Below are 13785 nucleotides of genomic sequence, written 5' to 3'. Positions count from 1 at the left end.
GTAGCTGTGCTTCCATACATGAGTTCCAGGGCAGTTTTGAGCTGACATTGCCCCTGCGGAAGGGGAGCAGGTGGCAGAGGGGGATTGCACAGCTCAGCCACGGCTCAGCTCCTCTCTGACACCCCATTGCCGGGATCTGCTCCAGCACTTTGAAGGATGGCCATGAAACAAGTGCCTGCAGCTTTTCAGTGAGACGAGACTCATCGGCGAGGCTAGGGACAAGACTTCAGGTGACAGTCCTGCCAGCTGCCCATAAATTTTGTCTGCAGCGACCGGCTGGGTTGAAACAAGTACAGAAAAATACTCCTCTTGCACCCCAGCCACAGCAAAACCCCCAACCTTGGGGATGCCTACACATCTGGATGACAAATAAACTTTCCCCTAAGGAATCTCTCAGGTGATTGGAAGAGCTTCCCTTCCTTCCTCCACTTGGAGCTGACTCCGGGGTGCTCCTGCACCCCACACACTTCCAGAAGTTCGGCTGCAGTCCTGCTCATCCTGCCCATCCATCCAACCTCGGAGCAGCTGCGGCGACACTAATAGTTTCCCGGCACTAAATCCAAGTCCTGCCCTGGAAATCCCAAGCCGGCCCTGTTACGCTAACCTGTTGACCGACTGTTGTGAGTACACGGATGTGAAATGGGTTTTTTATAATCTCGCATGGGAGGACTCTTCCTATCCTTCTCCCCCAGCCAAGCGGGAGAGCTACCTGTGCACGCCTTCACCTGCGCGCTGCAGGGCTGGGAGCACGGATGTGCCCTCACTTGGGGCAAACCAGGAAAGGGTAAAAAAAACAAACCCGAGCTGACTTTCAGCCAGAGAGGGGAACTGCCCTCGCAGGAAGGTCGCAGCTTTTCCCTTCCCGACGCGGGCAGCCGGCAATCACATGCTCGCACTTTTTGAACGGGACTCCAGTCATCACCCAGCAGCGCGGCTGCTCGAAAGGATGCTCAGCTGCAGAAGGAGGGAATTCCTCCCACATTCCCCCAGCCGTGGGTCTGCCTTGGCCGCTCCAGGGGTCAGCCCCGGCCACAGGGCTCCCGCCGACACCCGTGGGTGCCCCCGCAGGGAGCGCTGGAGGCTCCGCGGTGCCTTGGGGAAAGTCTCACGCAATCGCTCGGTGTGTTTAAGGCAGGCCAGAAAACTGCAGGGAGACTCCAGCCTGAGTCAGGACCATAAGATGCCTGTGCCCCAGCGCCCAGGGTAAAGGTGCGCACACGAGTGTGTGCGAACGTGAGCGCACTGACTCACGCCGTGTCGGACTCCATTCGGGGTCCTAGGTCGCCCCAAGGCTAACGATCGCCTCTCCCTTCCATACCCCGCTCGCCCTTGGCTACCAAGCATGGCCGGAGGGGCCCCTCCACCTCCCCCGCCGCCCCGTGGGCAGCGCGGAGCGGGTCTCCCCGTCCCCGTCCCTCCCCGGCTCCGCGCCCGCAGCCGTCCCGGCCCCGCTCGCACCTTGTCGGACGGCTTTCACCACGATGGGGTCCTTGCAGCTCCGGATCACTTCCAGCACGTCGTAGCGCGGCAGTCCCGAGACGCGGACCCCCTGCACCTCCAGCAGCAGCTCCCCCTCGCTCAGCGCCGCTTCACCGTCCCCCGCCACCGCGCCCGCGTAGGGGAACTCGCCGTGCTCCGCGCCGCCGAGCAGGGTGAAGCCCAGCTGCCCGCCGGGCCCGCGGGTGAGCGAGCACTGCCGCACCCGGCTGGCCCAGTGATTCTTCTTCTGGACGACGCGCGACATGGTGCTGCGCGGCCCTCCGCGCCCGCGGAAGGGCGGTAAGCAGGTGCGCAGGAGGCGCCGACCCGCTGCCTCATAGACCGCGCCGGCCCCTCAAGCCATCACCGCCGGCGCCGCGCCCCGCTCCGGCCGCGCGCGGCCCGCATGGCTCCGCGCCCGCGGAGGGCGCGCGCCCGCCTCCCGCCCTCCCTTCCTCCGCCGTCCCTCTCCCGTGTTATCAAAAAAAAAAAAAAAAAAAAAAATTTTTTTCTTTTTAAAAAAAGCTCTGAAAAAGCAAATCCGGCAGGTCCTCGCCCTCCCGCGCTGCTGTTTTGTTTTGCTGCCCCTGTCCGCGGGCGCTGCGCGGGGCGCGGAGGCGGCGCCTTTAAGGCGATACAAAGACCCGTTTGTTTTGTTACACTTCGGTCCGTCCCGCTCCGCCGCGCTCCGCGCCGCCGGCGCAGGCGCCCTCGTACACCCCGCCCCGGCCCGGGCCGGCCCCCGCCCGCCTCCCCGCCCCCGGCACGGCCCGGCCCGGCCCGGCCCCCTCCTGCGCCCCACGTGCGAGCCCCGGGCCGGCCCCGCTCCCTCCCGGGCCCCCGTGCCGGTGCGCGCCCCGGTTCGAAGGGCCTCGCTCCCACGGACAACTTTTCCAAAGGGAAAAGTCAGTGTCCGTGTACCCCGGGCGGCAGCTTCCGTGAAACCCTTCGGCAGAAATAATCCGTCTCTGGGAAGGGGCTGGGGAGCGCAGACGGGCCTCCCCCCCCCCCCCCCCAATACCGCTCCGCTGGGAGCAACTCGGGAAGTTCAGCCCCTGGAGATGCTCATATTTCGGGAGGGGGGAGGAAGAGGGACGGTAATCCGTTACTTTCCCGGGAGGATTTCTAGGATTTTCCATGTTGCAAACCTCTGGAATCACTGCTCACCTGTGCTTTCCAGGGGTTTGTTCTGTAACAAGACACACAGTGAGAGGACACGACAAGGCAGAAGTCCCGAGGGAAAACTTGCACAAGCCTGTCCTTAAAATGGTGTCAAAGCGCTTGTGCAGGCTGAGTTAAAGCCGTGCTTGTATCCCTGGTTCTCCACTTCTGCATTTCTAAGTGCTTGAATTTGCAACGTTAAGAACGTTCTCACATTTTAATTGCCGGTGTAATCATTTAGGAGCTGGACAGACCTATAGCGAGGTCTCTGCCAGGAAAAGGGACGTGCATCCGTTTGTTTGCCCTTGGCCACAACACTTCAAAGTTACCCAGAACTGGTGCAAAACTCAAACGGGGAAAAGAAGTAAGTGTGCACGTACCAGCTGTCCCTTCCAGGTCATGCTCCATGCTTCCGAACCTGAAAGCCAGGCCTCATTTTGAGCAGTCTTATGCATGACCGAACTCCTTCCAGCAAGGAATTCTGTTGTCAGATGTGTGCGTGTCCTATTTGGTTGCTGATGGGGACTGAGAAGTGACATGGGGACACAAAGAGCCTGGTCTCGCTCCCTGCGCTGCCCTAACATTCTCTGATGGTACAGCTTGTGGTCTCTGTGTGATCCCACATCTTTCAAGCCACGCGTGCACGGCAACAATGTGCGATGCAGGAGAGCGAGCAGGCCCGGGGAGCCCGTGCGCTGTAGCTGGGGATGGAGCTCAGCCTCGCGTCCGCCGGTGCTGGCGGAGCGGCTCAGCCAGGCTTAGCTCACAGACCTCAGAAGAGGGGTGACAAAGGTACTTTCGCTGCCCTTACATGTGTCCCAGATGAAGGAGGAAAGCCTGTCCTTCCCTCACACGCTGCGTCCCCGTCACTCCTTTCCCCCAGCCGAGATCTCTCATATGGCTGTTTTGTAAAATCCCTGTGGCTGCAGGCGCTGCTCGGCAGAAGCCGCGGTCTCTGGCCCGAGTGGCACAGCCACTGCCAGGCAAGGGAATGGGAAGGCTTCGGCCAATGTCACATAGCACAGCAGTGAGTCAGCTCTGTTCCCCGTGCCTCGGGCACCTCTGTCCAGGTCTCTGTGGGAAGCAGATGGAATTGCCAGGGCTCAGAAAGTTGGAATAAGTACCTGAGCCCCTTCCAAGGAGCGGGGCAGAGCCTGCCTTCCTGGATAGGAAGGGCAAGTGCAGAAGTGGAGTCATGAAGTTCAAATTACCTGCTGTGTCCAGCCCTTGTTTTATTCTCTAAGAGGTTTCTTTCCATTTGGAACTTTAATACTTAATTTTCATGCTTAAAGCTGTGCTGATATCATATGTTTGAGCAGCAATAACCGCCTTACATCTGCTTTCGCTGGCTCTGTAACCAGCTACCCAATTTGTCACTTTTAGCATCACAGCAGGCTTTTTACTGTGCCTTGACCAGTAAAAACTAGATCAGTGATCAGGCTAAATCCTCCAAGGAATAAATGCTCAGGAGGCCCACGAACTCTGAGCATTTCAGCAGCACGGCTAGCAGGGAAGGGTTTATATCTCATCTGCATGGCAGCTGATAGTTTTGTCACACATGTGAGCTCACAGCGCAAGGAGACCCTTGTTCACAGCTGAGAGCTGGGTGTGACGTTATTTTCATCACCATCATTTTGCGGGATGTGTTATGTGACAGCCCTGCTAAGCTACAATTCATCTGGGATCCATGTGAGCATCACATGAGCTGTGGCTGCCCTGAATAGATCTTACAGAACTACTCATGCCTCATGGAAAAACGTTCGAAAAAACACTATTTAGAAAACCAATTTTGCTAGTAAGATTTATGTGATGACAGATTTCTGAGGGCCATTTTCTGTTTGCTTACAAATGCTGCAACACTAACACAAACGTGAGCTGTTCCTGTCGTAACCCTAACGCCATACTCATGTCTGGGCCGCTGTGTTCCCAAAATTGTTCTTGCTGGTAATTACCAAAACCCACAAACCTCATCCAGAGCTTTCTCTTGATTTTAAGACTTTCCCATCAGTTTTCCTGCGTGACCAACTTCCTACCATTTTATCTCCTAGTGGCATCCATTAAGGACCAGTTGGTCTAGCTGTTAGTCAGGATAGCCCCAGATCCTTGTAACAGCTCAAGTATAGCCAAGATTTTTCATTGTCCTCATTCCCGACTCTCCGATTGCCCAGCACCGTACCGCTGCAACAAGATGATTTCAGGATGTAGCTGCTCCAGCCACCTTTATTAAAGGAAGCCTTTGGTCAGCCATTAACAGCGCTGAGCCCATGACCTGTGGCCGGGCTGTCCTGCCCAGAAGAGTCCCTGACACCAGCCCAATAGATAATGAGGTCATTATACTGTACAAAAACCTGTCTTCACATTTCAGCTGTGCAGTGTGGCCTCTCTCCCAGGGAACAGTGGTCCTGCTTTTGCAGGGAACTGATTTAATGATTAACAGACTGTCTTCATCTCTAAAAACTACAGTTCTAATAACAATACCCTCCTTTTTGCAAGGATCTCTAAGCACTTTATAAACATTAATTAATGAAGACTCACAGGGCACCTGGGGAACAGCTAAACATTAACATGAGGCAGAGAGAAGCTCAGGCTCGTCCTTCATCCGAGCAAGGCTTGCTGCAGCCATCCTACTCACCTGGTCCAGCATCATCTCACACAGGGCAGCACTATAAAACCTGATTTGGGCTGGCTTAGAGCCTTAAGCAGAGCTCAATTCTCTTGCTCTTTTGTCTACATCACTATGGTTTGGTGGTGGCAGCCTCTGATCTATTGGAATGAGTGGGCTGGTGCTTTCCTTCTTCTTCAGAAGGTGCTCCGCATGCTTTGGACCCTGCTGCAAACACACAACAACAGCTAAAATGGTTCTTTCAAATAGGATATCGACCTGTGGTCTTGGTCTCGTAAGCGTCTCTGAAATTTCATGCTGTGTCCTGGATTTAAAATGGGTCAAAGCTCCCCCAATCATCAAGTCATTCTCTCAGATTTCATACTAAAACTAGAGAAAAACAGTTTTACTTGTTTTGGGATCAAAACCCATGCCTAGTCACTGAGAATGTTGTGGGTTTATGAGAGTTCAGAGCCATACACTCCCACCAGCGAGAGTAAAAAAAGATGACGATTAAGGCTACAAACAAAAGCACAGATTATTTAATACAGCAGAATTTATTCTTAATTTCCAGCTAAATCCCAAACCCTCAATACTTTGACATCACAAGCCTCAAGGCTTTGAAAGCCTGAGCACATGGATCCTGGGAGAAAAGAGACTTTAAACAAGGTCCAGTCTTTCAGACATTGAGGTTTCCTGTCAGTATGCTCACGCTACCAGTATCTGTCAGTAGGAAAGCCATGTATTGCTGCATTTCCCAAACAGGAATTGTTATAATCCCACCTAACTTCTATCAGAGAAGTTTGTGTCCAGGATTTCTGGACAAGCTGGTGTTGCTCTCTGGTAGCAAGGAGGAGCTGGGCTGACACTGCTTTGAGTCGTGGCTCTGGCAAATGTTTCAACAAACGACCCAGCTCCAGATACCAATTGAACCCTATATTTGTAGAAAAACCTCCCAAGTGTCAGGACACGAGCAGTTCTGGTTAGAGGTACAGACCAGCCAGCACGGATAGGTGCTGCCTACGGTCATTTACAGAGCTGGAGCAGCAAGCTCCATCCCCAAAGGCAGCACCTTACATAGGACATCTCCAGCCTCCCGTTGCAGGGTGGCTAGATCCCCATCCCATGGCTCACTTGCCAGAGTGAATCTGTGACCACGGGATCCTAAGAAGAAAAAGACAACTCACCCCTTAGTGGGATCCCCTGTGCCACCTTCCTCTACAATTTATTTCAATAATATCACACACAGTGGAATATAAAGCTGAAGATCAATCTCATAACCATATTAAGACGCTCTGGGGTGTATTTTATAGGCCCATTAATATACTTCTTGAGTGATTAAAGTCACCCACAGCATAAATTAATGGCCCCATAAAACATGCTCTGTCATATGCTATGGCTTAAATAACACACAACAGGCTGGGTATATTGGGATGTTGTTGAGCTTATTGGGTGGAAGCACAGGGGCACAGAGTGACAGTTTGGCAGGGACGCTGGCCTTGGGGTGTCTTATAGATAGCTTAAAACCAATAGTCAGTTTAAAAAGCAAGATTCTGAAAAAAATAAAATGCTACATAATCAAAAATTGTAGCTCTCATTAACTTTCATTAGCATTTGTGCTCTTGAGTTCATGAGTCTCTTGCAGGCATACTGTCCCTACAGAAGCTGTTGCTGTTCCAGGATACGATTGCTGTGGGTGCGGCTTTTTTGGCAAGGAGGGAGTCAGGCTGCTCCCAGTCTTGGAAAGCTCCCGAGAAGTCCAGAGCAGAGGGGAGAGGGCACAGTCTGTTGGTTAGAGCAAGGATCAGATTGGCTTTGCAAGAGAAGCTGAGCCTCCCACGTGTTTCAACTTTCTAAAAGAAACCTGAAAGAAACCTCAACACAGTTTCTATTTCAGGCAGATTTTATTGGAGTGGAAGTCTCCGATACGCACAGGAGCATTTTCAACTACAATTTCCAAAATAAAAAAAAAAAAAAAGAAAAAGAAAAAAAAAAAGAAAAAAATCTTGACTTTTCTTAGTCTTTCTTGAGTATAATCTAGTTACAGAAGGAGGAAGTTCCTCTCCCCAGTCTGGTAGATATTAGGTCTTACTGAGTCACATTCTTCCCTAGGAATTTTTCTTTTGCTATTTTAATGGCTCCACATGAGTTAGCAGAGACTTTTCAGGAGACAATAGCTCTGCCCTGCTAAGATAAGCTATCCTAATTCATCTGTCTCAGCTGATAAACCTCCCCCTTTCTGCTTCTGCAGCTCCAAAAGGAAAAAGACTCACCCCTGATTTGTACTTTGAGAGCTCAACACAACTGCCCAAGCACCAGCGACCACCTAAACTCACTTCAGACCCAGAGAATCTCATTCTCACCTCCCTTTTTATCCTCCTCCTTCCCTCTGCAGATGCATAGAGAGTCACGTCACATCCTCGAACTCCACCACCAGTTCTGCTGAGGCTAACAGAGATGCTGTTCCCTGTCCTTCCCCTGATTCCTACATAGTACCCCCTCTCCATCCGATGCTCTGTATCTATTTCCTCTATGTATCATCAATGCATAAAACTTGCTGTTCATTCCCCCTAAAATCCTGAAAACCAGCAAGAGACAGCTAAATCAGGAAAGACTTCTGCTATGAGTCTTTATGGCACCATAAAGAAGAGGCAAAGTCTGAACCTTTCAAAGATGCTGCATGTCGAGTAAGTTGATAGTCCCCTGTGATGGATGTGTATTCGAGTCTGATGGCTTAAATATAGAAAAAAAAACAGGAAGAAAAAGCTCGGAAAGACTCACCTCTCCGCATAGCACAGCCTGGTTCAAACAGCTTGTGTGGAGCTAATTAAAGGTGTCAATCTCCTAATTTGGTTTGAAAATAAAACTAGCCACAAAGGCTCAGCTTCCCAAAACTAACTGCCACATGGGATTAAATCGGTGCAGTACTTATCCACCAGCTCCACTCTGCAGGATTTTTTTCTCAAAAGTGAAGAATTGAAGCACAGAATATTAGTAACAGTTCTGTATACAGAATAAACAGCAGAAATCCTGTCCCACCCAGCAGAAACTCTAAATGGGGGAAAGATTTCTACGATGGAGTATTGATTTTATCCTTACAAAAAATTTCCCCAAATACCCTCAATAAGATTAAAAGAAATACATCAATAAGTAGCAATAACACACGATGATGGGACAAGCTGAGGTTTTGGGAAGGAGTTTCCCTGGAGCGGTATTGATGTTCTCTTCCTTCAACAGTGAAGAGTAGCTGGGAGGTCCCTCCCCAGGTCATAATTATAACTCTGGCAAAAGCCACGCCAGACGAGGCAGCAGCACAGCCCTGATCCTGCAGCCATCTGGGGATTTGCTTTACTTTGCTCATGAGAGTAATTTACAGGCATCAGACAAGCCACATGCATAAGGCTGAGCACATGCATAAATGTTCTCGGAAGCAGAGCCAATTAACACACCACAAGATATCACTCAGTGATTTGGAAGATATACGAACCCTGTCTTGCTTTTTGAAGCACTGAAGCAGAAGAATTCGTGGCGGTGTCTGGTTCTGCGTCCTCACAGAAATGTCCCTGATCAACTTACTGCTTGCTGGTCCTGCGAGAGCATCTTTATGCTAAAGCAGCATCTACTGCACATACGAGCTTGGTCCAACAAAAGCAGCATCTTGGATATGAGGCGCTACCCCTGCAGAGCCATCCCCGCTATGGAAAGATGATGATAGTCATTACTATTTATATATAATAACAGCCAGAAGCCTTGGCTGGGATAAAAGGCTCCCAGGGCTAACTCAGCCAAACATAAAGGGAGATGCTCCTTTTCTCCAAGCAGCTCCGAAGAGGGATTCGGGGCCTGGGAGCAGGTCAGTGGCAGTCGGGATTAGGATTCCTGACTCCCTGCCTGGCGTCCTAATATTAGCTCGCATTGTCTCCCAGACCGTCTCGTCATTCTTTCACATGAACCGCAGGCCCGAATTAGCATGTCTCGCCACATAATCTGTGGGCTAAATTAGTCGGGGACTGAGCAAACATCACGGGAACAGCTCTTGTATATCGTATGTGGGCTAAGCTATTCCTACAGCATTGTTTGCTCTATATTTTCCTAGCATCATCACAAAAATACGGTGGGCCAGATCCCAGAGCTGTGGGCTGTACGCTCGTTGGTGCTCCAGCCTGGCGCTGCTCTCCAGGGAGGCGCAGAGATGAAAGCCGGCTCAGCAGTGGCGTTGCTGGGAGCCAGCTTTGGGAAGGAGTGTTAATAAATAAACTCCAGTTGGGTTGTGGATGAGCAGACCAAGAAGCAAGCGGCAACGTGAGGGCTTGTGTGACCGCCAGCCCATCCCCGCAGCACACGCCAGCCTCTTTGGCATGGTGTTTACAAGCTTCCTTCCTTGTTTCATATTTGGCAACGCAACAGGCTGATCGGTTTGTCTGCCACGTGGGCTTCTTATCTCACCATGCCCTCCAGCTGCGAGCTCATGGCTGTCCGTAAAAAACACGGAGCACCCAGCACAATGGGGCTGTGGGCTGATGGCGTTTCGAGCCAGTGCCCCCAGTGAGTTTCGGTTGGCTTTGTGTCAAGCTCCTCCTGCTACCAGGGGCCGATGGCATTAATTTCTACGGGGTTTGCTAGCCTCTTGTGGAACAACCTCTCCCTCTGTGGAACGAGGCTTTGGTCTGAAGCAGAAAGATACAGGGGAATCACAACAAATCCCATCTTGACTCTAAATCACCCAGCAAACAGCCACCACCTCCTCCCCAGGTAAGGGACTGCTTGAAGGGCGTGGAGGGTTAAGCAGAGCAGCAGGTAAACGGAGAAGGAGGAGGGCGTGGGAGAGCCTGGACCTGTGGGCGACCAGGACCAGTCGGCCAAGTCACAGGACTGGTTTTATAAAGTGCATGCAGGGTCTTGGACAGCAGTAACTGAAAGACAAGCGACTCATTGAATATTATCCCTTTCTGGCAGCAAGATCAGTGCAGTCAATTAGCTGTAAAATCTGAATCATGTTGCTGGCAGGCAGGCTTGAAGAGGAAGCAGCTCCACCTTCCTGCTTTGCCCAACGGAGGTCAAGGCGTCCACTGCACGGTTCTGCCGACAGCAGCTTGCCAGACCCGTCATGGGCAGCCACCGCAGTGAGGATAAATCAGGATATTGCTCCCGTCACACAGCAGGAACAGCTCAACTCCCAGTCCTCAGCATGAGGTCATAGAGGCTTTCCACAAACCCAAGACCACTTAGCAAAACCCTGTGCAAAAAATTCAGCCATACAGCACCATGTATGTTGGACATCATATCTCCCATACATCTCAACACCATTTACTGCTGGGCTCATTTCTTTTTTATTGCTGCAGAATTAAGTCTTAACACTCCTGACTTGCGTCAAATGAGCTTTTAGTTGAAGATCTGGATCCATGGAAACAGAATCACGTTGTATAATGACAGACACAGTCCATTGCCCAGCAGAAGACCAAAACTGGGAGAAAGGAGCCCATCAGAGGATAACCTGCAATAAATTACTTACGCCTGCTCTTAGGAGCTGTTGCCCCCTGATGACTATTTGGAGACAACATCTGAACCATCTTTGCACTTCTAGCGTGTTGGTTATAATGCTGCTCCTGGCAGATACATTCCCAGTTTCCATCTCCGGTGTGTGTCACTAGGCCCCATGTTCAGCCCCACCGACTGGAGATGAGTTGTCTTCATCCTCCACAGTACGACGGGGATTAGAGTCAAGGCATATTTGCAAAGTAGAAGGCTTGCTTTGGCCAAGGGCCAATTTCGTCATGGCGATAATCTATAAAAACGCGTTGCTCTCCAGCCAAGCAAGTTTCAGGTCCTAGATGATTCAGCAGCAGTGCTACAAGGAAGTATGGATGTGAAAAGTCCCAGTAGGAATTCCTGTGTAATTCTACATTCAAATAAAATGCCCCGAGCCCAGCAGTAGGATGGAAGTTAGGAATTAAGGATCATTCCTTCTGTGCCTGCAGAGACTCCTAAAAAGCTGGGAAATTTTTAGTGGAGTTTCAGGGCAGGAGGGGAGAAAGAGCAAAGGCAGAAAGGAGGGAGGGGGAAGACCTGGGGCAGAGAAGAAAGGGAAATAAATACAGCTCTGGGTTTTGTTTTGGCCACTTTACATGGGCTGCAACTTCGTTGTCACTAAAAACATGAAAATCTTTTGGGCAGATAAGGAAAAAGTTGGAGTGAGAAACTTCTAAAAACACATTTTCAGAAGGCAGCCTGGGAAATGGGATGTATAAAGAGCCAAGGACAGCTCCAAAGCCCATCTGAGCACTTTGGACTTTGGATGTGATCCATGTCTATTTAAAAAAAAGGACGAGAAAAGGAAAGATAAAAGGAAAAGTACCACGCAACTGCCCAATGCAAATTAATTTGTGAAAGGGCATGGCAAGCCAAAGATGAAATACTCATCTCTTCACCTCTTCTGACCTCTTCCAATTCATTATCCTAATGGGAGCTGCAGTACCACAGTTCACTTCTGCCTGCATGCAAAGTCAGCAGAGACTGGACAGCCCTTGCACGAGGTGCAACCACTCTTCTGAGCGGATTTCGGTGGGAGATGGAGTGAAGGGGACAAAGAGCTATAAACCACTGTAATAGCATTACGTTACTTCAAAAGTAGTTACTGGAAAAATTTCTGTTTGCTCAGAAACACTTTCTGAGAGAGCACACTCCCCTCTCCCCAGTTTGATCCTTTGACTCCAGCTCCCACTTGCCCTGCGATGCCCAGGAGAGCTTGGCAAGGTCGAACAGCTATTTCTGAACAACCTGACCCGATGCTGGACTCACACCCTGTCACACAAAGCAGCCTCTTCCCCTCAAGTGAAGTTTTCCTGCTCCCAGCAGAGACCTCACACTCACCTGTGTGCGGCTGGGCACCCACCCCACAGTTCAGGGAGGTGCTCAGCATCCTGCAGCATGCAACCCTTGTGCGAACCCAATCCTGTCTGCCTTCACCAATGTCGGTTCTCTAGACAAGCAGCAATTTCATCCTTCCTTTCATAAGGAAAATCCATTTACATTTTACAGTGCAGCACGGACCTGATCCTCTATGCTTACATCCATGGGAATCCCACCATGGGTTCCCTGGCAGCCAGGGCTGGCTGTTGTACTCAGACTATTGAAATTCCCTGTCTTTTAAGTCTTCCTGGTTTTAATTGCTGCTCAGCACTGACATTTCAAAAGGATGCTTCTCTGCTCCTTCTTTTGTGTAGAGCCTGTTTGTGGTTTTTTTTCCTCGCTGCTGTCTCTTCCCTGGAGCCTTTGCTAATGAATGCAGCATGCTGATGACCTCTCCATTATAAATAGTTTAATATTTTTAAATAAATATGGGATGGTGCCATGATTGTGTGGGTATTTCATCTAGCCTGCAGCACAAGGAGCTGGAGCTGACGAAGGCAACCACGGCTTTATTTGTCATTCTGTTGCTTGTTTGTCATAGAAAGCAAGGGAAAGGGCCAAGACCCTGCACTGCAATGTACAGCAGCAGATGTGTTATTCTAAGTGTATGACAAGGAGCTGCTCCTCATCCTAGTGCAGCAGATGGACGCAATAAAGAGAAAACTTTTGGGTTGTTACTCAGTTACTTGAAATCTACAGGGCTGCAAAACTATTAGCTGAGCCACAGAGTGAATCAGAGGAAGGTATGGGGAGAGGAGTTCTGGTATATGATTTTTACGCTGTGTTGCAACAAAATTAACACATTAGCCTGACATTTAGCTCATTTAATTTATTCCTAACTTAGGAGCAAAATTTATCCTGAGCAGTAATACTAAAAATCAAAAACCAAAGCAAACCAATAGTGACAAAGAAGAAGAGGAAGGGCAAGAGCCTGAGTTCGGGTCAAATTTTGCAACATGTTAATTATGTTTTCAGCCCATCAACTTCTGTTGTCCTAGTTTCCTTTCTTTCCTTCTGGGTGTATCCATATTTCTGTTATATGCAGATCACACGGTCTGGATCCAAATTCACTTGTCCCTCACAACCAGCTTCTCAGGCAGTAAAAAGCTCCTAGGAAGTTCACCCAAATGGTACCCAAGGATTGCCTTCACACAGGCAACCCCCAGGTGGCATAGTGCCAGGATTGATGCTCCACATCTTCCATTCCCAGCCTACGATTTTACCCACGCATTGGGTGTGAACAGGGACTGCCGCCAAGGCAGTAATTTACAGCAATGCAATCCATCCCCATGGACAAGGAGGAGCAGTGATAGCTGATACCAGCTGTTCCCCAAATGTTTCTGCCGACGAGTCTGCTTCTGGGCTTAAAAACCCAGCTTCCAGATTTGAGAAACCCACTTTTGTGCTTGCAAGATTCCTCCTACAGCCAAGCATCCCTCAGGCTTGTCGCAGTGCTGCCTTCTCGCTGGGCACCTCTCCCTTACACCCACTTTCCTCAAGCAGTAGAGCATGCACAGCCAGCCCCAATGATGTGCCCTCCTGCCTTTTGCAAGCCACGCAACTTAGATACGCACCTTTTTCCCCCTGCTAAGTAGTCAACTGAACTCCAAAATGCCAAGTCAAAGCCCCATCAG

At 50.4% G+C, this 13785-nt stretch overlaps 1 protein-coding gene across 1 annotated transcript in view; it reads right to left on the bottom strand.

Moving 5' to 3' along the window:
- Positions 1 to 1744, bottom strand: part of MAGI1 (membrane associated guanylate kinase, WW and PDZ domain containing 1) — a 354654-nt gene extending 352910 nt beyond the window's left edge. Inside the window, exon 1 of the mRNA XM_086618809.1 lies at positions 1459 to 1744. Within this exon, the coding sequence (XP_086474935.1) occupies positions 1459 to 1744 (286 nt within the window). The remainder of the gene's footprint in view (positions 1 to 1458) is intronic.
- Positions 1745 to 13785: the final 12041 nt, after the last annotated feature.

The sequence above is a fragment of the Tauraco erythrolophus genome, chromosome 12 (genome assembly GCF_009769465.1).
Source record: "Tauraco erythrolophus isolate bTauEry1 chromosome 12, bTauEry1.pri, whole genome shotgun sequence".
NCBI lineage: Eukaryota > Metazoa > Chordata > Aves > Musophagiformes > Musophagidae > Tauraco > Tauraco erythrolophus.
The sequence above is the reverse complement of the archived record's forward strand: the minus strand, read 5'-3'. Positions and strand labels throughout refer to the sequence as shown.